General features: G+C 35.0%; 1 protein-coding gene across 9 annotated transcripts in view; it reads left to right on the top strand.

Moving 5' to 3' along the window:
• Positions 1–2,057: 2,057 nt before the first annotated feature.
• Positions 2,058–23,862, top strand: part of TASOR (transcription activation suppressor) — a 58,963-nt gene continuing 37,158 nt past the window's right edge. For 3 of the 9 annotated variants that reach the window (XR_015741636.1, XM_026723793.2, XM_026723768.2), the window contains exons 1-13: positions 2,074–2,623; positions 7,639–7,784; positions 8,646–8,738; positions 10,211–10,283; positions 11,466–11,557; positions 12,071–12,238; positions 15,723–15,844; positions 17,327–17,358; positions 19,299–19,404; positions 20,687–20,790; positions 22,098–22,201; positions 22,355–22,427; positions 22,538–22,612. Coding sequence is in view for 8 of the 9 variants with exons in the window: in XM_026723793.2 (XP_026579578.1) it covers positions 2,266–2,623; positions 7,639–7,784; positions 8,646–8,738; positions 10,211–10,283; positions 11,466–11,557; positions 12,071–12,238; positions 15,723–15,844; positions 17,327–17,358; positions 19,299–19,404; positions 20,687–20,790; positions 22,098–22,201; positions 22,355–22,427; positions 22,538–22,612 (1,546 nt within the window). In the remaining variant the exon portion in view is untranslated. Of the gene's footprint in view, positions 2,624–5,748; positions 5,895–7,638; positions 7,785–8,645; positions 8,739–10,210; positions 10,284–11,465; positions 11,558–12,070; positions 12,239–15,722; positions 15,845–17,326; positions 17,359–19,298; positions 19,405–20,686; positions 20,791–22,097; positions 22,202–22,354; positions 22,428–22,537; positions 22,613–23,862 lie in introns of those variants that run through there. The other 6 variants (XM_087923852.1, XM_026723779.2, XM_087923851.1 and 3 more) reach the window with 3 other exon arrangements.

Here is a 23,862-nt window from a genome sequence, read left to right on the forward strand (position 1 = left end):
ACTTTCCTTGCTACTGGCCATACTGGCTTGGACTGATGGAACTGAATCCAAACTTAAAGGTAAAGGAAATGAAGTATAACATACAGATTTATTTATCTGAGCTTAGATCCATCCAAATTGGTCTCACAAAACTATACCATTGTAATGATGTGTGAATGCATTGAGAAAGCTATGAAGCATCTGCAAAGAACACATATGTAGCACACATGGATGAGCTGCTCATTGTTTTCCATCCTCCCTGATTATTGCTCAGATTTGAGAAAAGTGTTGTGCTTCCTTTTTGTTTTTTGCCTTTGGTGTCTCTCCTCTTGGTAAAAAATCTATTCCAGAACTAGCACGTGTTTATGGTGACATAGTCTATCAAAAGAAGTTTCTCAGAATAGCAATAGCACTTAGACTTATATACAGCTTCATGGCGCTTTTGATTATTACCAACTCAAGGCTGACTCATCTTTCCATCTTTCCGAGGTGAGTAAAATGAGGACCCAGATTGTTGGGGACAATATGCTGACTCTGTAAACTGCTTAGAAAGTGCCATAAAGCATTGTAAAGTGGTATATGTCTAACTGCTATTGCTAAAGGAAATCTCTCATTTCACTATCAATGTAGTATTTTTTTAATAACTAAAATATAAGGTATCAGCAAGATTAAAAAAATGATGAAGCTACAATGATTTCTGCTTAGTATGTACATTGTTAGTGAAGGAAAAGCTGACTCAAAAAGCTATGTGGACAATTAGCATAGTTTGCTTTTATTTACAAAGAAAACAAATGGGTCCTATCCAGAGGTGGGTATTCAGCAGGTTCTGACCAGTTCTGGAGAACTGGTAGTGGAAATTTTGAGTAGCTCAGAGAACCAGCAAATCCCACCTCTGACTGGAGATTTTGCAGTATCCTTCCCCTGCCACGCCCACCAAGCCACGGCCACAGAACCAGTAGTAAAAAAAAATTGAATCCCATCACTGGTTCTATCACATTAACACATTAGCATTCAGTAAACTGAGATAGAGACTACCTCTTACAGTTATCAATCTATGGTAATTCAATTATTTTATAGGTGTATAATCTTATGTCCAAAGCAACGTGTCCCATCTCCAGATTTGTAATTTTTTATAGTTTGCAACTTTTTATATAGAACATGGCAAACATTATTAGACACATAATGGAAAAATTCACTCATTTTAATTTCAATTTGAAATGAAGTCAATTTTACTATTTAGGAGAATATGGCCTATAGTGCACAATTTAATTACCCCAAAATATTGAGGTATATGCTTTTGCACCTTAACCATAATGTTTTCTGTGATAAAACAAATGAAAGCTTTAATTAGCTTTAATTAGAAACCAAGTAAACCAAGGTGCCCTGACAATGAGAAAAGCTTACTAAAGTCTGCAACTCATATGCTGCAACTAAGATGTGTATCAAAATACACGAATAGCTGAGACAGTTAAAAATAATGTCTTTGCAATAATGAAGTTTGAAATACAAGTTTTGTTCAATGTTTGCTCAGTTTTGTCGGTCCATGAAAAAGCAGCACTGTATATGCCTCCCCATATAAAACAGCAATATACATTACTATAGAGAAAGAAAATTCATTTCTACGCTAATTTGCCCATCTTTCTAAAGTTTTTGATACCGATGCACTATTTTAGGCTAGGAAGGAAGAAAAGACGGCAAAGGCGAAGTTAAAACATTTTTAAGAACAGAAAACTGACACGCACAAATACAGTACTTCAAATCTTGAAGAACATAAGCACAAAGTTGACCACTGTTAAAACATCTAATAAGGAAACCTTTCCTTCCTCCTGGTTTAAAATTCGGTTTCCTTCAAGTTAAAGGGGCAGTTAAATCACCATTTTGCAATGACATCTGAGGGGGCGTGGAAGAGACACAACAGCCCCTATTTTGCTTACAACCAACGTGAACTTCAAACACGACCACGCGTTATTCCACGGGCTGCCACGCCCTTCCACATCCCCGGCAGAGCGCGGGGCCCGCCTCCTCAAAATTTATCAGAAGCGCTGCACGCTGATTGGCTGCGAGGCGAAGTGGAAAAAGTCCCTCCTCTTTCCTGACGCCTCAGCGCCATGTTATAGTGAAAAGCGGGGAGGGAAGGAGCGGGAACCGCGGACTTGCTGGCTAGGTAGAAAGGTTGGCGGCGACGACGACGACGACGCGGGTTCCCTGCATGGCGTTGAGGAAAGGGGGTCCCGCTGGGGGAGAAGAGCAGGGTCGTTTCTTGCTTGACTGCGTTGCGCAGCTTGAATGGCGGACGCCGCGGCTATGAGTGGCGGTGAAAAAACGCCCGAGCCCTCTCAACGGATGGAGGAGAGCAGCGGCCTCTTTGGTGTGGAGAACGGAGCTGCAGCAGCCGAAGGGGACGATTGCACACAAAATGGCGGCCGCTCTGAAAGAAGCCGAAGCGATGAGTCGCCGCTGCTAGACCCTGCCGCCGTAGAGAACAGGGACTCCCCGCGCAGTGGCCACCGCAAGACTGCGGCCCTCGAGCAAACCCAGACACAGCCCCTTAGCGAGGGGCTGGGGTCCTCGCTCCTCAGAGCCCCCGAAGACCTGCCTCTTAAGAAAAACTTTCAGATTCCCAGGAAGAGCCGAGAAAAGAAAGGTTGTTACTTCGAATCCCTCACCCCTCCCTCACACCCTTCCCCGCCTTCCTTTCCCTCCCTCCCCGCCCGCTTTTCTCCCCTCGCTCCGCATATACATGTGACATCTCCCACCCCCTGCATGCAGCCGGCTGGCGGGCACGGAAGAAAGCCCGCTTCTAAGGCAGCCTCGCAGAAGGGCGAGCGAGAGAGATCCGGGCAAACGATTGTGCCTCAAAGGAAAGGAAAGGAAAAGAGAGAGGCTTTTGGAAAACGCAACCCGCTTGGGTTTGGAAATGGCTTCGTTAGAACCCGGAAGAATCCGAATCGCGATTCGGGGGGCTGGGGAAAAAAAGGCTGGAGAATGCGGCCGCCGCCAAAGCCCGATGCTCGCGGAAGAGATGGTGGCTCTCGAGGGAGCCTGGCCTGGCTCCTTCTCGCGCGCGCTCTGCAATAGAGGAAAGGCCTCCGCTTTAGAGAGGAGGCCTCAGGCGGGCTGACACCGTTACACGAGCTCACTTCCGTGAGATGCTTTAAAATAGGTGAATTTCATCCCCCCTCCCCGAGGCGTTTTTTTCTCCCGCGTCTTTTAAGGGCAGAAGTGGTTCTGCGCCACGTGCCCTTCGAGGGAAGCTTAGCTTGCTTACATTTCCAATGTTCATCGTATCCGATGCGGCCTTGTGAATGTGGCCTTTTGGGGCCAACTCACAAAAGGTTTCGTCTTGAGTTAACTTTCCTTGGAAATCTATTTTCAGTCCTTTTTCTTCAAAAGCGGATTATTTCTTAAACCTAAGTCAAAATAGGGAGAGGAGGGACCATCTATTCTTAGTAAATACCAGTTCTTGTTTCTCATTCATGGAGAAGATTCATCAACTTAAGCAATGTGTTAGCATAGACTTGTAGGTAAGGTAGGTTAACTTGACCCACTTCTTGAAACTTGACATCCCTGATTTATATAACAGGTGGATCAAATGTTCTGTTAGGTTGAGAGTCTTCCTTAATTCTCATCTTAATAATGGGCTGAACAATGCCTTTTTAAATTAAAAATTGTAATATAGGAATGTTGAGGGAAAACTAGAAGAGCAATCCAGATTCATATCTTTACAGACATCTCAAAAGTCTTGGTTCTATTCCAAATAATCAGGCTTGAGGTTTCAAATACAGATTGTACTGGTGCCATTTTTTACTCTGTTGCCATTTTGTATTCTTTGTAGCAGGCATAAGGATCTTTAGGTTCTTGAAGATAATTTTAACCACTGCAACATTTTTTTGCTGTTTATATTGGCCAATTCATGTTAACTGCATATACTTAGGAACACATTCATTTTAATAGATTTACAAATGAAGTTATTTAAAAAGTGATAAGACTTTTTCCTCTTAAAGATTATTCTGATTTGGTCTGTATTCCAACACTGGGAATATCTCAGCCCATTGTCAAGCCTATAGAAAATTGTTGTGCTATTACATAAAGGGATGATCCAGCCCTTCTTACAAATATCTGCTTAATTTTTAATTAGCTAAAGATGCTTCATGACGGAATAGTTACAGAAGATATGAAATTGATACTTCAATTTTTGGGATGAAATAAGTAACCATAGTTACTATTTTTATTAAAAATTAAGACCCTGAATTTTTTTAAAGAAAGGTTCAGATCAAAATTCCACTTCTTTAGCATCATTTATATGTCTTCCGTGAAAAAATTGATGATTTTTGAATCCCATGTTTCCAAGAGGTAGAGAAGAAAATTTCTTCATAGACTTATCCTATGGGTTTGACTTCAGAATTGGAACCATGTAGAATATTTTGGAAGCATATTTATATTGGTCCCATTTTTTAAAACAAGAATATTGTAAAATTTACATCTGTTCAACATTATTTAAGAATATTTTAAGAAAAATGGAGGAGGATAAATATGACCATCTTATCTATTTTTTAAAATGAAGCAAATGAAGTCTAATCAGAAGTGGAATATGATATTGTGGGAACCATTCTGTCCAGAGAATTGTAAAAAAATGTTTGCCTCAAAATGAGCAAAGCAATGAAGAAACAAAATAAGAGGTATTATGTAATTAGTCAATTGCCAAAGATTGATTGTGGTGAGTTAGAACTCCTTGGAGACGAATGAGAGGAAAATAATAATTTATTTTTTCAGAGGAATAAATAAACTAAAGAACTGAAATGTGACTTTTTTTTTAAAAAAAAGCTTCCAAACTCAAGAATATTTGAGACCATTTCATAGAATAGAGTGGTCTCAGAAGTATCAGTTCAAACTTTAAGGCACATTAAGTGAATATCTTTTTAATTTTGGGAGTATTAAATTTTGAAGTTAATTCTAATATAAAGAAGGCAGTAATCAGTACGTTTTGTAGAAAAATGATAATACACATAGAGAAGATTCCTATGAACCATGATGTAAAAGTCTTTTCTTGGATGGAGTAACCCGATAAAAATAAATAGATGTATTTCTGAGGAAGCGGTTTGAAGCATCGTTTGAACATGTTGGCTAACATTAATCTTACATATAAGCTGCAAAAATATCTATTCATCCCAGTTTGTAACATGGTTCACTTGTTACGAAATGTATATTGTATACAAATGGTCTTACATTAAATCTTCATCACTTTAAGATATATCCATTTTACAGCATGAGATAGGATATTCATCCTGAGATTCTGGTATTCTAGATTAGGCATCTGAATTAATAAATTTAGGGTGTTCATCAAGTTTTTAATATTTTGAACATTGAGCTATGCTTCAAAAGAAACTTGACAATAAGATTTTTTCATAAAAGCCAAAACAGATAGAAAAATCCTCATTTGAAACTTAATATTTTTATTCTAATTCTTTAAATTGGGAATCCATACTACAAATCTGAGAACTCTTATTTGATTCAGATACCTTTGTCATTTATACTATTCATATTGCTTTGTGTTCATTCTTTGATATAATGAACAAGGTCTTATATATATAATTCCCCACCTTTATATTTTGTGAAAGAATAAGCAGCTTTATTGAAAATAATCTAAACCTTATTCTTGATTCTGCAAAGACATGTTTTTCTTTTCTAGGCAAATTGAATGAAATTCTATGCTGAACTTTGGTTATTATGCCATTGATATAATATGTAATGTAGATTGTTTTTTCATAGACACATCTCTTGACTCACCTACTTTGCAAAAATTGAAACAGTTATTATCAAGGACTACATATAACAGTACAAAGCACAGTCTATGAATATAAGATGATATAGAAAAAAGTGGAGATCTGATACAGTGCTCCTATGCTGAAGAATAGGTAATCTGCTATCAGAAATTTCCAAATTCAAATGAGTGGCTACACTTGGGCACAGAACTTTGGTAGCTGTGTCACTTCCTAAAAAAAGAAATTACTTCAGTTTTTAAAGCTTATAAAGTTAAATATTATGGACTCCATCAGGTTTCTTTCTGGAATGCAATTTTTTAAAACATAATCATGGGTCCTTTTTTCCTCACTTTTTCATTTTCTCCCTACTGTTTCTTGTTAAGCTTTCCTCCCTACTGTTAAACTGACTTCCCAGTATCCTTTGATGTTGGACTTCATCAATTTTGAGAACATGGTAAACAGTGGTGCCTATGCCATTGCATTGAATTGTACTATTTCTGAAAAAGGATAAATGTTCAATTCCACAGCCTACCTGCAGTTCACATTACATTCATCTCTTCCCTATGCTGCCTGCTATATAGAAAGAACTAAAAAAGCACTTTAAAAATTTTAAAGTGAAATAAAAGCCTTGCATAATGAAACTTGATAGTTCACCTTTCCCACACCCAGTGCACATACCCACTTCTGCCTTGACTCTGGCACATGCTAAAACAGGTGTTTTTGATTACAAATGTATCATTTCTGATTGTTTACCATGATGGTAGTAATCTAAGATATCTAGAACCATCACTTTGTATGTGGCTAATAACATTGAACATTTGTATATAATATCTGAAGTGAAATCTTAGCTGAAATAATATAATTACAGTTTGATAGATAATGCAGAAATTGGCTAAGATCAATTACTGTTGAACATTGTGTTCAGTATTCATTGAGATGAATATAAATTTTAAAAAACCATGAAAAAGGCCAGAGGTTAAGAAAAGTATACTCCCTAATATTTCAACTCTAATGTTAGATTTTCCTAGCCTATTGACATCCCATTGTAACTGACTACTGTTTCTAGATTTTTAATATGTAGTTGAACATAAAATGTGAACGATTGATTTTCAGTAAGTAAAGTTAAACACAATAGCTTTAAGACTGGATAAAAAGGAAGAGGAAAGGAAATAACTATCCTCCATCTTTAAACTTTTTTATAAAATTAACCTTAAATACACTATAAGTTGCAAGCTTGTCAACTATTAAAATAAATGTTCAGGTGATAGTTAAGTTTTATAGTTAATATTGGATATGTTACCCATTGCAATATAACAAATGGTTTGCGCATCACATTAAAACAATTACATCATCTTAAAATTACGATATAGTAAAACAAAAGAAAAAAATGTGCACGTAATCAAATATAACACAGATAATACAAAACTACTAACCCAGATAAAACTGAAACAGTAAGAAATCCATATTAAAATGTAAAGCTAATGATATCTATGGGAATAGTTCCACAAAACAAACTGCAAGAAAACCACTGCCTGCAAGGCTGCATCCTTCATAAAAGTAGAGGATTGTGCATATGTTTTTCTGGGAAGGATTGAGACTGAGGATGTTTGAATATAATATCCAAACCATATTTATTGATTTCTGCCACAAAATGTTTCGATAAGTATCGCTGGCTCCAAGAAAACTCAGATATTTGTATGGTATATAATGGTGTAGGAGAAGTAGCTTTTCACCTAAGTTAATGCTTTTCTATGTTATTAGAATAATAGATTTCAGAATTACCAACACTTTTTTAAATCTTTACCTTGGAGTTTTACTGATCGTTTTAGTTTCTAAAGTTTTATAGCTTTATTAGGCAGCAAGAGTGACTTGTTTCCTATTTTCTCTTTCTTGGTAGCTCTTTTTCAGCCCATAACAAATGAATCCCGTGAATTTGAAGATATTGTGAACATTTTGCACTCATCATATTTAGATATCCTTTCAAAGGACAGATTCACATACAAAAAAGCCAGTCTGGTTCATAGTGAATTATTGGAAAAGGATGTGAGTATATATTATCAATGTACATAATTAAGTGCGATGCATGTAGACATTTCAAATGATTTAAGTTATGTTGGTATGTTTCAGTAATGTAAAGGAAAAGTTTTAAAAATACATTTTGATTCTGAAAGCTTTTAATTTTTAGTATTGTACATATTGAAGAGAGCCAGGTTAGAAACTGAGGGACTTTGACTTCTAGTCCCTCTTTAGGCACAAAAACAGTTGGGTAATCTTAGGCTAGTCATAGACACTCTGCTCTAGGAAGGAGGTTATAGCAAACAACTTTTGAAAAAACTGCCAAGAAAAAACTATGTTGATGAAGTCTGTCAATCATCCAAGTAGAGTTGTCTGGAGGTTGAGTCATGGCAACTGAACTTGTTGAATCAAAACATTTCACTGCTTATCTAAATAGCTTCTTCAATCTGAGCAAGTTTGTTAAGAGGACCCCATATATGTCCTCCAGGTAGGTTTTATGTCTCATGTAATCTAAGGTGTAGGCAGAGAGTTGTTTTGATCATTACGTGGGAAGGAGGGCATGATGTGTGGGAGCTAAGAAAGGCCCGGTGTCTGTTGGACAGTTACCCCAATAACGTGTGATATTCTTGTCAACTTCCTCATTGATTTTGCTTATGGGAAGCCAGCAGAGACGGTTGCAAATGGTGATCATATAAGTGCGAACTGATTGTCAAGTGCCCATATTTTGTTAATTCAGGACCAGTTCTGAATCCATTCAGTGCTATGACCATTATAACTTAAATATCATAAAAACATAATAACGAATGGTTGCAAACAAATGATTGTAATTGATGAGTATGAAATGTGCTAGTTTTTGTTCATTATATTAGTTTTTTTCTCTTTTAAAAGTTCATAGAGAAACGAAAAGAATTGAAACAAGATGGGAGGTCAGAGAAAGAGCTTGCTGAAGCATATGCATTTCTAAAGGTTGATCGTTTGTTGGTAAGAATGTAATTTTTGTAAAGTAACTTTTAAAGTGTTGTTGGCTTTTTCAAATCAACAGAATTGAACCATAAAAGAAAATTATCTATTTGTATATCTGGAAGAATGTTGTTAAGGAAATTCTTCATATTGAGATATTAATCTTAACGCCTGTTAGAATAGAAGATGAGGAAATACTGCTATGAAAGACAAATGTGAGGATGCAGAAAATTGGTAGATGATGATTGTTTAGTATTCAGACAAAACTATTGCTGCAAGAACATACTTCCTTTGGCAAGTTTACTAATCTTATGCCTCTGAAATAAAATATGGAATTAGGCAAAGTCTGCTTGTCATTTCAGTTTGGAGTAGGGTGAAATATCTGAGTAAAAATGATCCCCTTCAACTTTTTACTTATACATTATGGAACTTGTGAGGTTGGGGTTAGAGGTTTAGGTTGGCTGTGTTTGCTTGGTATTTGGAATAACTACAAAGTAGGAGGGATAAGCAAATCCTTTGAAAGGTGCTTTAGAACATTTAGTAACAACTTAATACTAATTTATTTTGAACTGTTAACAGCAACTTTCCATATTCAATGTCACTTCAGCAGATTGCAAACCTTGAAAAAAAAGCTATTTTTTAATTATTTGAAAAGTGTGCTTATGTGGTTTCACACTTTTTAAAGCACCATTTTTGCAGGATTTGTGCTGTCTTATTAAGTAGAAAGGCAAAGTCAGATATGGATACAAATGGATACAGCCAACTCCTGTATCCATCAAGGAAGGAGAATTAAAATTTTAATTATCTTGCTTTGTCATTTCAATTAATAAAATAGTGTGAGTGTCTAACAATTACAAGCATAAGCTAGTTTATTTTGTTCTGTAATATGATAAAAGAGGTCATCAAACCTTTCCAGATGCAGATTTGTGGCTTCTAATATCTTTGTTCTTTGAACAATTTAAATATTATTGAACATTCTGTGCCAATCAGTGCTAGAAGTTTATTACAATATGGGTTAGTTCATAATATGCCAAAGGCATTGACAAACTATAAATATGATGGAACTTCAGCATTTAATCAGCCATGTATATGGTTGCCAGGAGTACCATCAGTTGTGCTCACATGTGAATGTTTACAGCACTTGCTCCTCACGTGTGATTTAAATGTCTTTTTTTGGTATGAGTATATTTTGGGTCTCATAATGCTTTCCCATTTAGTGGACATTAATTTGAAACAGACATTCTTTCCTCCCAACTCATCCATTAAATCAAGGAATTACCATAGTATAACTAAAATATACTGTGTAAAGGTAACAAGTCAGCTTACTGTAACTATGCTTTCTAAAGCCTCCTGTCCTAATATAATTATTTCAAAAGGCAGATAATAGCTAAACAAACACAAAAAACAAAGACTAATATGATAACCGTTAGTCAATCAATCATTATAGTATCACAGAACTCTATCATTCTGATACATTAAATGTTTGATTTCAGGTCCAAAATATATGTGAAAATGGCTTACTGGTGGGCCATTCCAAGATAGCAGTTCTTGGCAATCCTTCAATGGGTAACTATGTCTTTCTTTGTTGTTAAATATGTGGCAACTAGCAATACGAAGGCAGAAGATGTATTGTGTCTGATTAACACATTTTAAACCAAGATACCAACTTTATCCAGCTGATCTATTCTGAATTTTTAAATTAGTTACCAGCCTGAATTGTTTATTTTCTGCTTTAATCCAAATAATTTACCAGTATATAATCATAAAGAGAATTCCTATAGAAATAAAAAATTACTTTGGTGACTCATAATTTTCTCATGCATTAATATTAAATGATCATATTAAGGAAATGGATGGCATACATGTTCTTTAAATAACCTTGGTTTTCCTAAATTAAAAATATAACTGCTGCTACTCACTTGTATGGTGTTTCAGCAGTTTCATGGAATATTTTAGGATAAAATCAAGTGATTGTGAGATTTAAACACGTTCCAAATCTTATTTTATACTCACTAATTCGACAGGCAACTCTGATGTACAAAGATTATTAAAAATGCATTTGCAAAGGCAGGCCTCCATGTCTCTTCCCAAAATGGATTGAGATTGCGCCTTGGTTTCATACAATACTTTTATACAGTCTCAGTACAGACCACGTGAAGATCCCTCCCAGTTCCCTTTGCTTAGTTGGCAAACACATCCTGTGCACGTGACAAACACATCCTTGACAAATAACATGACAAACATGACTTCCTTTTGTCCGGTTACAACAGGATTTATCTTATCTTGTCTTCTACAGTTTGTTCAGAGCAAGGCCACACACTTCCTTGCACATTCTGGTCAAGTTGATACACAATGATTCTTCCTTTACAGTTTATAGCCTTGCTTCTGAATCTTGCAATAAGAATCATTAACTTTTTATAATACAATTCAATTTTTTTATAAAAGAATAACTTTCTATCCATTCTCACAATAGTAAGATATCTTCATATTCCTCAACACACTTCCAAAATCCATTTTAAAGTGATGAATAATAGCTCCTCCCCCTTCTCCTGGTACACAATCCTAGCTTGGTTGGCATGCAGAAAACTCCAAATATACCACCATTCTGTCATTGGAAACATGAAATTGAATTTTATTTGTGCTATATTGAAATACATTATGTGAAATGGCCATTTGACATTTCTTATATATTGCCAAAAATAATTCTGTAAATGTCATTTGTTGACATACTGTTTCCATGTCTTACAGGGGTATATCTTTCCAAATATGCTGACTTGTTACAGGCTAATCCTCTGGAAGCTAATTCAACTGGTGATATTATTATTTTTAAAATAATAAAGGTATGTTTTGGGATTTTCCTTAAGTTTTTAGGGTTCATCTTATGTCTTAAGGAGAAATAATAAACCAGTATAACCCCTTGTCTTTAATGCAATAATGTATCTGAATAAAACATTTTCAATAACTTTTCTCTGTATAAATGTGATTATAATATTATAAAATTTAAACATATTTTAAAAGTAGTGATGTTTTCTAGTTCAGAAATGAAACATATGGAAGCAATCAGTCAAGTTATTCCACAGTTCAACCTACATATATTTTCTTCACATTATTATTAAGGGCTGTTGTATATTTGTGTGAATTAATTCCATAGGATTAAAAATTACACTGACAATTTAGAAAACTATGCCATTTAAGATAAAACCTAGTTGAATCATCTTTGTCTAAGCTGAGGGATATATTGATTAAGTCAACGTTAATATTCTTTAGTTGTTCTGTGTGAACTTTACAGGGTGGAAAATGTGGGCTTGCATTGAACCTGGAATAATATTAATAACCATTTCCTAACATTTTAGGGAAAAATGAAGACTATATATGATAAATATGATAACCAGACAGTAAATGTAATGGACTCAGCTGTTAAAAATGCACTGGATCCTACACCAAAACACGAATGCCATGTTTCAAAAACTGCAAACAAAATTACATCTAGCCGTAACTACAGAGCTTATGAACGGACACAGGTAAAAATAATATTGGAAAATATTTATATGGCTGCCCTAACTTCCTAATTTAATGTAGAAAAGTGTCTTCTAATTTGTAAGATTTGGGCAACAATATCTTGGTGAAGTATTCTATAGATGATAAATCCTGATTTCATAGAATAAATGAATGAATGAAACTAGGTGTTGGTTGTACTTGTGGATACTGGCAAAAATGTGCCACAACTAATTAATAACTGTCCTTTCTGTTAGCTGGGAACATTGCAAATATACAACTAGATCTGATAATACAGTCTATTTGTCTCCTTGATAAAAAGTGCTATATGAAAGCCTCAGTTAATTGAAGAGCCCATCTGATGATGACTACCATGGGGAAGGTTGCAACCTAGAATGCAAGAGGAGTAAAATGTAAAATTGCACAATTGATTGAAAGAAAAATACATAAGTTATAAATGTGAAACTAAGAAAATGGAAGGTTGTAATAGATGTGAAAAAAGCTGATGTGGACAGAAGTCAGTGAATAAGACAGTGGATGGTTACTTAAGAATAAAAAGGTCAAGATATATATCAAAATACTGGTATTAGTATCATGGTTGTAGATCGTGTGTTATGTTTTAGTGAGGTGATATGAAAGAGAAGACTTTGGGGGAAAACTTGATCATTTGAAACAATTGCTGTTCAGGGGAAAAATTGAGACAAAAAGCTATTGAGCCATTTGGAGACCTGAAAGTGAATGAGAATGGTGACTATTTGATGAATATTTCTCTGTTAAAAGTTTCATTCATTCTGAATAGATGACAACAAGGCTATCTAAATACACACATGGAAAAGAAATAACTTGAAAAGAATATTTGATTGTTTATTTAAAATGTTGAGAGGATCAGTAAAAGATGCAGAGATAGTCAGAAGTTCGAAAAGTGAAATAGGTTGGTTTTTGGTAGTGAGTATGGATTTTTAGAAAATGCAGGTGTGAAAGATAGGGAAATATGTGAAAGAAATTAGTTTGAAAGTAGAGTGATGAAACAGAGTAATGAAGAAGTGATGAAAGTAAAATATTGAAGAAATAGAAGTCCTGTATAAAAACTTAACAGATAATTTCCCCATAAAAAGAATGGAAAGTGGACACAAGAAAGGAATTGTGGAAGCTACTTGGGACATAGTAAAAAGAATTTTGTAACACAAATATGTAGAGCTATACTAACAGGGATCATGAAAGAAGATGTGTCATGCAGCAGGGAACCGAAAAATGCTAAAAATGAGAAATAATGCAAATATCAGTAAATAATTGCTACTGAAGATTAAAATGGGGAAAAAGACATAGAATAAAGGTTGATTAATAAAAAGGAAATCAAGGTTTTTATTTTGTGAAATTGCCTAAGAATATTTGGCAGAATTGTGAAAGATTACAAAAGTGACGACAACTAACATTTGGGAAATATCCGTGAAGGTTGGGTGCTGATTGCAGATAGTGGAAGGAAAGCATGCTTGAGAATAAATTAAGGGCTCATTAATGGTGTAAACATTGAACAAGGAATAAAGTTGTGGGAAGTATGTGATTCATTGTGAGGAATGAATGTCTATAGATGAGAAAAATAGCTTCATATAAAAGTATACATCTACCCTTTTTGTAACTTGGGAGTGAAAATATGTCAGGAGAAACATAAAAATAAGTTTCTGCAATGGAAGTGTGTTAATTAAGCATTTGTAGTAAAATAAGAGACAAGGGCAAAAATTTGGGATGTTAAAGTAATGTGGACTGAATACAAAAGCGAATGACCAGTATGAAAGATATATATTAGGTGGCTTGGCTGGAAAGAATGAATAACTGAATTACAAAATAATATATAAAGGAAGAGTTGACTGGTGAAAAGGAGTAGAAAGAATAAAAGTCATGATTGGAAATGGAGCAGATATATCTCAAAAAGAGAAAAATAGTTCAAAGGACAATTGTGAAGTGATTATAGATATGGTGGAAGCAAGAATGATCTGCACTAATAAAAAAAATTACATAAAGTCTGTTGAATGAGGTGGGGCAATTTAGATTTAGGTATACAGGTCGTTTTACAATCATTTGTTCAGTGACTGATTAATATTACGATGGTTTTGAAAACATGGACTTACAACCCATTCCTGAAGTTATGCCTGTGGCAGCACTCCTGTAGTCATCTGACCAAAATCAAACTCTTGGCAGCCTAATCATACTTATGAATGACCCTAAGAATGCTGCAATTATTCCTACCTGCTGACCCCCAAAAAAAAAAAAAAGACACACAACTATACTATTGTTCACAGCATCAGGGCTACGGCTGAAATTGAGGCCCGAGGACTTTAGCAGTCTCAGCCAGCTGCCACCCTCCCAACCTTATACTTCAGTTGTTGAGAAATAACACTTCAAGCCCCATACAGCTATTCCACCATTGTGTAAAATCCAAATTGGGCCCAATGCCCTGCACTTCACAGGCTATGCTGTCCCTTACATTGTTCTCCAAACCAGTATCCTTTCCCTTCTACAAGCTGGTATCCAATTCTCGTAACCTTTTTGAAATTTTCTGGTTGTAATGGAATGCATTAGTGTCCTTGAGGAAAATTGTGGAGAAATGCTGCCTAGGAAACCATCAGACAAGAGGGTCCGAGCCTGTAATAGCTTAACGGTCATAGAAACTGAGAAAGGACCTGCTCAAATGGATCAGGCAGCTAAAAGTGGCAAGTGGAAAGTTTGTACTTTCAGATTTTCAAGATTTTGTCAATATAGTCTTACAGTAAAGTAGAATGAATTCATTTAATTGTATTTTCTGTCTGGTTTGCCTGAGAAGGTTGACATCAATGTTACAAGTCATAGTAATGGCTGAGCTAGGGCAGCTGAGACTTTGGACCACACTGTGGTAGTCCTTCCCCAACTAGCATACAGCCTCTACTCCCAGGGCCTCCCCCCCTCCAAAAAAAAACAACCACCCTGTGCTGCTTATCTGGGATTCCATCTGCTTAAAGACTGAATTCTCATTTAACAATGGCCACTAAGTAAAGTGGTTATATGACATCTCACTTTGCTTATTGACCAAAATTTCAGTCCTAATTGTGATTGTAAGTCAAGTATTACCTGTATTTTCTCTTCTCTCACACATTATTTTTCTGCATTGAATAAAATGGCTTACAGATAAAATAATGTCATTGATATATCTATATCTCTATATACCTATCTATATCACTGTTAACTTGAATAATTGAATGTGTTCCTAAATAAAATTACAGAAATGTCTTTGGCAAATGGTTTTTTGTTCCCAAATTTCTTTTGTTATTAATTAATTAAATTTATATGTTATCCCTCTCCCTGATAAGGCGACTCTGGACTGCTTCATCACTGATGTAAATTTCAGCAAAACTAGGACTATATTTCATTGATCATCTAATTGAATTGAGGCCCAGTACATTTCAGACAAAGTTGTTTGTTATGCATTTTTTCCAGAATTACTTCTAAGAATATCACTTGTTATGCATTTGTTTCCAGTATTACTTTTATGAATATCAATTTCATGAGATCAGACAAAGACCAAGACATGTCTGTCCATACGCTGTTGTATCATTTTTATACAAGGATGAAAAAATGCAAAAGTATTTGCCTCAAGTAAGGTGAGTGAAGCTTTATTTATATTTTTAAAAGTACTGTGTAAAATATTAGTTAAAATTTATGACCTTTTATTTAATCAAACCATTTATATGGTATTCACATCCCTTACACTCTGTTAAAGGAACAAATAGTATTTGTGAAAACAAGTAGGTTATAAATTCTCCTTAAACAGTAGTGAGAAGGCTCCCTTGAACTCTAAAAACAATTTGCTCTATATGGAAAGTGTTGAATTCCGTTTTTTGCAGTCATTAAACTGCAAGTCATGCCAATAATATCATCTGTAACATATGCCTGAGAGATTCAACTTCATGCCTAGCACTAAATGAAGACGATACTGGTGTTTCTGTAATTTCTGGGATATAACATTGAAACAGGCTGAAATATTAGTTTTGGCTTTTCATGGGTAAAATACATACAAATAGATATTTTTTTCTGAAATAGTGCATATTTTCATGTTTCTTTATGTTTAACATTAGCACACTGGTATTTTAGGATGTCCTAATCTCTGACCATAGAATACCCAAAAAGGTGCTTTAATAATTTTTAATTGCTCTCTTTTTATGCCCTGCCACAGTGATTCAAATCAGTTAAAGTGCTGCTGTTAGATATATTTCAGGATTTTTGCTCAGATGTAATGACCTTGGGATATTGTCTGAAACCCTGCAAACTTCAAAATCTTTAACAAAGTAGTGACAAACTATTTAACTTGTAATAACTTAAGTGATTTACTAAGAGTTAAAAATGGAAGGCCTCCAAAAACCTAACTATAACCCTGAGCATGTCCTGGGAAACAAAGGAACTTAAAAATGCAGTCTAATGATAATTGAATTACCAAATGAGCTTCCTGTTAATAAAATCCTTAGTGGCCTCAGTTTGGCTCATTGAAGTTCAGTTGTATAAATTTGCTTTGGCAGAATATAGTTGATATTCTTGGTATGTTAAGTTTAGAACATCCCTGTGTAAAAGATAATTCATATTATCTCCTCATATTTAATGCTTCATGATTAATGTATTCAATGTATTTATGTAGAACTATCTGGAAAATTTTGTACATGCCATTTTAAAGTGTTCCATAGTTTCCCTTTGGGATTTATTGTTTTGTTGACATTCTAAAAAACTTTTAGTTGGATATATGTTAGAAATAATGAGGGAAATAGTTTCAGCTGTTGCCTAGCAGAGAAACAAGAAATACTGCTCTTTCCTGCAAATGATCTGAGACCTTTAGCTGCTGCAGTGTTCAAAAATACATAACTTTAATATGACCCTTAACCAAAAATCCTCCACTATCTTCATATTATTTTGAAAGGTGTAGAAGTAGCTGATGAGCTGTGGACGGTCAATAAATATTGAACTCCTAGTTATGAATATTCCTCCATTCTTTTTTATATGAAAAATGTTTTATAAATTGTATATAGTTATTCTATAAAAACTAGATAGAATAAAAATTAATTGTTTTTAAAATTATAACTTTACTTTGCTTATAGATCAAAGACTTCTAACATGGATAAGAGTACTGGTAAGAATTCAATTCAATTACTAAATAAATAAAGAATTCAATTACTAAATAAAATTGTGAGCTATTGCTTGAATGTTAATTAGGGTACACATAATCCTTGATCAGCAACTGTTTGAAGTTGTGATAGTGTTGAAAAAATAGAGTTATGTCCAGTCTTCAAATTGATGACTGTTGCATCACTTCCAGAGTTACATAATTATGATTTAGGCACTTTGCAACTGGTACACATTTATGATTGACACAACACTCTGGGGTCGATCTTCACAGCCCGTTTCTGACAAGCAAACTCAGTGAGAAAGCTGGCAGTAAGTCGCAAGTCCTGGTCATGTGACATCACACATGATGACTGCAGCAGAGATATTTTAAAGCCAGGCACAGTCATATTATGCTTCATTTAACAGTGTCACCTAGCAGTGGTATTGCTAGTGAGATCATTAAATGAGTGTTAGTTGTGATATTCTTTCTGTAAAGTATTGCATGCTTATTTGTTTTAATATACTAAAACATTTTATGCCTTCCAGAAAATAGCTCAATTACTGATCCCCCCCCCCCTTAGAATTAGCTATTAAAAGTATTTAAAGATAAATATATGTTCTAGGCCAGCTGCCCCCCAACCTTTTGGGTACCAGGGAAAGATTCTGTGGTGGACAGTTTTTCCATGGATTGCGGGGACGGGATGGGGTGAACAGGACTGCCCAGATGGAATTTCCTTCGCTTGTGCGGCCCAGTTCCTGGACTGCAGTTCCTGGAAGGCTTTATGTTAAGAGTCTTCAGTAGAAGGATAGGAAACTTGGGAACTGGAATTTGGCAGGAATATAAACTTGGAAGAGTTTTTTCAGTGATTGTTAAAGTTTTAAGATGGTTTGAGTACTTGGCTGGGAAGCAATCTATTTTAAAGTACATTTTGTATTTCATTGTATTTAGTATTTAATTTATGTAAATTCTTCAGTCAGGAAAATAAAGAACATTTTCTGTATTCATTATTTTATCAGGCATTTTACCAATGCAGTCTGCAGTGACCAGAAAATAAATGTTAATAGATGATAAAAGATAAATTGGTTGCATATGTAATCAAGTGGAATCTGTGGTTGTGTAAAACATTGAGCATATCATGAATTAGTATTTAGTTTTCTTTCTAAATCAAAATTATTTGAGCATCCTCTGGAAGGCAGATACATGAAAACAGAAGTCAAGTGTCTTACAATGAACCAGGACTATAATTCAGAGAAAGAATTGGTACCTCGAAGAATGGCATAGCTCTTAGTTAATTTTTTGACTGGAGACACTGAACTCCAGGTCAGTGCACAATCTCTTGAAGGGAAAGTGCCACATTGATAAAATAAAAATTCTCCTGGGCCACAAAGAAATACCAGAAGAATCAATCAGGTGTTCAGCCCCTAGCAGAGCGACAAAGTTTTGGAGCTGCAGTGGCAGTATAGCAGAGGTTGCTGTAAATTTATTACACTTTGAAAACATCATTGGGCTAAACAATGCATGTTGTGCAGTGCTCTCTAGATATTAATGTATGTTGAGCAGTCTAAGCACTCTGACCTTGGAACTAACAAAAATCCCCTCTGGTGGATATATAAATGGAAGTTCCAAACTAGTATAATGGATGCTAGGGCTTTTTGTTGTTGTCAATAATGAGACATTTTAAGAGAAATAAGTATAAAACTCATTGGGCAGATAATTTCCAGAACTATATTCTGGCTGTTACACATATTATATTGATAAAAGTCCATAATTTCTAGGTTGTATTGGTGCTTTATTCATTTTGTGCATCCAGGCACCTTGACAACTAATTATTTTTAATCAGAAAGCTGAAGTGTATAAAGTAAAAGAGCCTGGCGTGCTCTCAGAACTGGTAGGGAAAAAAATTGGAAACCCACCACTGAACATTACGTTAGTATTTTGAATATTTTTGTCCTTTTATATTGTAGATAAAGCAAGTTATACTTTATGGAAAGGGCAACTTTTAAACAAAGGAAAGCTTGTTTGTCATGCTGCTTTGATATCTGAAAAACGTCCTACGCTTCCCTGCAAACTGTAAGTATTCATAACCAGACGTGAAGTCAGTTTGAATTGGACTAAATTATCTAAAATTTTGAAAGAATGGAACATTGTTCTTTGCACAGCACTAGTAATTTTATTTTTAACTGCTAAAATGCATTTCTAGCTTCCTTAGTTCTCAGTGCTCCCCAGGTTGTATACAAGATCCAAGAATAGTTTATAAAGATGGAGTTCACTGAGGAAATTAATACAAAATATGTACACACCGGTAAATTTCACATTACCCAAAATATAGCAATACAATACAGGATCAACAAAAATAGGAGAAATTAATACTCTGATGTACAGTCAACAATTAGTGATGTATTTGCAAGTCCAATCAGTAAGGTATGCATATATAGTGACACTAATGAGCAACTCTTTGCTTAAATATAAGTCCCAATCTTACTCTGACTGTTCTGTGTTGGTTCAGCGGGCTAATACCCCATCGTCTAGAGCGACATGTTTATTTTGTTGTTTTTTATCCCATTTTTCCTGCAGAAAAACAAAGTGGCACTCAGTTTTTCACCCCATTACCACTTTGAGATGTTTGTTAGACTAAGAGAAAGTGACTAGCATGAAGTTCACCCAGTGAGCTTACATGGCTAAGGGTGGATTTGCAGCATTGTAAACCTTTATACCTTAGTGGGTACATGTGCAGGCTTCTACTGTTCTGGTCTTTGGGATTGGGATTTATTATGAATCCATTTCTGTGACATTGGCCTAATTTGCTTTAGTTAGGTATAGATCCAATTATACATACCAGCCAGCATGCCTTTCCTGAGCCCTAAGGCTCCTTCTATGATTCCCAGGCATCCATTGTCAGTTGTTTTGCCTTTTCAGAAGAAGAATTCACAAATTTACCTGTATCAGTTGGTTTCTGTAGTTTCATCCCCAATCTATCAGGCGTTGTTAATCTTGCATTCGGAGCCCACAGTCAAGTTGCCTCAGACTGTCTTTCTGTGCACTGAGTTGCTATCCTCACATTTTCTAAACTTGGGTGCAACTTATCCCCCAATCTGATTCTTGGTCAACAATTAAGCTTTTTGCATAGTTCCAGGTTTTTGTTAGGGTATAAAATGGAAAAAAACAGATTAGACCAGGGCTGCCCATGGACCAGATGTGTCATGTGTGGGCCACGCCCACACCAGGTTTAGCAAAGGGGGGAAAAGTCCTGATACTTCAAGTTACGCCACCGTGATGACATGAGTTTGACACCCTTGGTTTAGATTAAAGCAAAAGAGTAATGAAATCTTTTTTTTTCTTTTATAACCACTAGTCCTGAAAAGCTTGATGTTGAAATGGTAATGAGCTTTGAAAAATTGGCACAAAAATTTTCATCACGTGTGTTGGCTAAAGAAACTTACTCGGGAGAAAGGGAAGGTAAGAGCTTTTTCTAAGTTAAGGAAAACAAGATTTACCAATATAGTTAATTCTTTTAAAAGATTCCTAGTCAAATTGAGAGTTTAGAATGATTGAGCAGTACTATAATTGTTAGAACACAAATAGAGAAAACTCCCAATTAGGGAGGAGTATATAACGGGTCATAAACGGGAGTTGGTGGCAAATAATTGGAGTGCTTAATGACATCCATCTATTTAAAAAGAGGGGGAAATTGAGATAATTGTAACAAGGAATCCTAACTGTTGTTGCCAGGATTCATAGAATACTTAACTGAAAAAAAGTATGTCCTCCAAATGAGCAAACAGGTTTTTCTTTATTTGATGGGATGTGAATTGGGAGTGATGTACTTTCAAATTCTTAGGGGAGTTCATTTGAAGATCAAGGGCATAGGAAAATTCACATTTTTCTCTTTACCAATTCCATTATATTTTATTATGCTATCATTTAAGACCAGATTTTAGTTAAATCTTCAGTGAGTTAATTTGGAGATCAGCAACTAGATATACTTATTTCCAGCAACAGAGAAAGCTGTAGTGAGGAACAATCCAGTTAATTACAATCTTAAACCTTCTTTAGTTGTCTCTCATTGGTAGCAATCACATTAGAATGTCTTCCTTATAGTGTTATGGGCTGCCTAGATCCACATTGCATCACTTCTGAACTCCAACCAGTAGGTCAATTCATCCAACCTAAATCAGTAATAACAGGAATGCTATTATCTCCTTTTATACGGTCTAACACAGAAAAAAAAAAGTAGGTAACATTCCAACTCAGTGTAGCATGAAACACTTAAAAGTATGTCATTTGAAACATTACAAAAATACCAGTTTTGTTTCAGGCTTAAAATGTTCTAGATGGCTGTTTTGAATGCAAACCATTTTGAACACCTTAGTAATGATTATAGTCCACAACAAAACATTGGCTAACTTTTGAGTTATATTTCTAAAAAATTCATGGAAGGGAACACCCCCAATCTCTTGTTTTCTTGTGGGATTAGAGAATCAAGAAATAAGCCATTGTGAGCTAATATAAAGTAGAACTTGCACTGGACAGTTCTTTCCAAAAATGAATAGTTTCCCATTGCTGAAGAGTATCTTCATCCAGTCCTATCCTATTCAAGCAGATATATTTGTTTGTTTATTTGTTTGTTAAATTACCATAGAATTGCTTATTGAGGGATGAAAGGGGAGCAAAATTCTCTTATGTGGTGTTTTTTAGACTCATTGTACTAACTTTTTCTCTAATGAGATGGCTTAGTGACAGCTATTTTTTTTCTGTATTCTCAGTGTTTAAGAATGGAATGTATTGTAGTCTGTTCGAAGTTGTGGAAAAGACTAGATCGGGAAGCAATTTGGAAGGTTTACTTCAGAAACTAGAGACAGACAACCTGGTAAGTATAGATTTTTTTCTATAATTCTGCTATATGCATATTTGTAGTACTGGAAATTTCAAAACAACACAGCCTGTTCTTTTTGAAATTACAGCATGAACAAAACTTGCTCTAAACTTTAATTCCATTCCTAATTTAAATATCTTTTTGTAGGTTATTTTAAAACCACTTGTAGATGGAGGACATCTCTTACTTCTTTCTCCTTATCAAATGGCTTCCCCATATGGTATGCAAATACTATGTCTTTCTTGAGCAATTGCTTTGAGTGAGTATTTTTGCTACCTTTTAACTTTTATTTTCTCTCTTATTTTCCTTCCCCTTTATTTTTTAAATCAGATAATCGAACAGGAAGGCCTCGTGTTTTGCAAGCATTGTTTCTATTTCGGAAGCCTAGAAATTTAGTGACTTCAGGTAATTTTTTCAGTATTTAATGTGGAAGTATGTCCATTGTTAATTATTGACACAATAACAGTAATGCAAAGTTGCAGATCCAGCCTTGGGTTATAATGAAACCAGACTTGATTTTCTAATGTTTGGTATTTGAACACATGCTTGATAAAGTTGATGGTGGTAAAATCCTTGGTACTGATAGATTACAGCAAGGAAAACATAATAGTCAAAATATTTTTTTAACTTTTCCTTTCCCTAAGGCCTGAGAAAAAAAGTGGTGAAATCTTAAAAGAAAGAAACTTAACCTAATTAACTCCTGTGTATATCTGTGCTTTAAATACTGCATTTGCTGTATTTAAATGTGTGTAACTAGTTTGCTTACTATAAGCCAATCCCATCATTTCTAAAGCAGCTTTCCTCACGGGATCATGGGTATAATTTCCTGACTGTAATTCAAGTGTTAGTGTGGTATCCTTAGAATAAATCTGCAGTAAGTCTTCCTCTTATGAGAAAAGGTGATTACTTCTTAAAATGGCTAGAATGCAGTGAATTTTGTATGGAATATGTGAAGAATTAAACGCTGATTCAAGAAAGAAAGGAGAGAGCCTCACCCTTTCTCCTACCCCAGCACGGAAGAACACACTATCTACAATCTTAGTTATCAATGAAAAGCAAAAGGGAGACAGGATCCAAATGGGTTCAGAAGAGTTAAAGAGAGGTGGTTTTTTTTTTTTTTAAGGGCCTGAAATCATTGCTAACTCTTGGTGACTGCCTGGATTAGTTTCTGCAATTTTCTTGGCAAGATTTTGGAAATGGTTTGCTATTGTATGCTTCCTAGGATGAAATGGTACGACTAACTTGAGGTCATCCAGTTGCCCTTAAGGTGAACTTGAACTCAGGGTCTTTCGGTTTGTAGCCCTGATACCTTTACCTTCATCAATGGTTCTCTGAGTTAAAATTATTATATTAAAATGCTTAATGGAACTGAAGTGATAGACTAAATAAAGGCTGAGCACTGTGAATGATAAATTATCATTATAAGTAAGTACTAAATTCTCCACCCTGCTTTACCATAAGTTTATAAAAAGAAAAACATTTGACATTTCAGAATTAACTCTCCTAAACTTCATATGTCTAGAACAATTTCTCATAATTGTTACCTCACAATATATTAAAAAGATATATGATATATTATTATATCCAAGTTTCTGCTTTAATTAACATAACCACAAATTAAATGGATATATTAGTACAAAAGTAATTACACAAGA

The sequence above is a fragment of the Pseudonaja textilis genome, chromosome 2 (genome assembly GCF_049901715.1).
Source record: "Pseudonaja textilis isolate UNSWEBS1 chromosome 2, rPseTex1.2, whole genome shotgun sequence".
Lineage (NCBI taxonomy): Eukaryota > Metazoa > Chordata > Lepidosauria > Squamata > Elapidae > Pseudonaja > Pseudonaja textilis.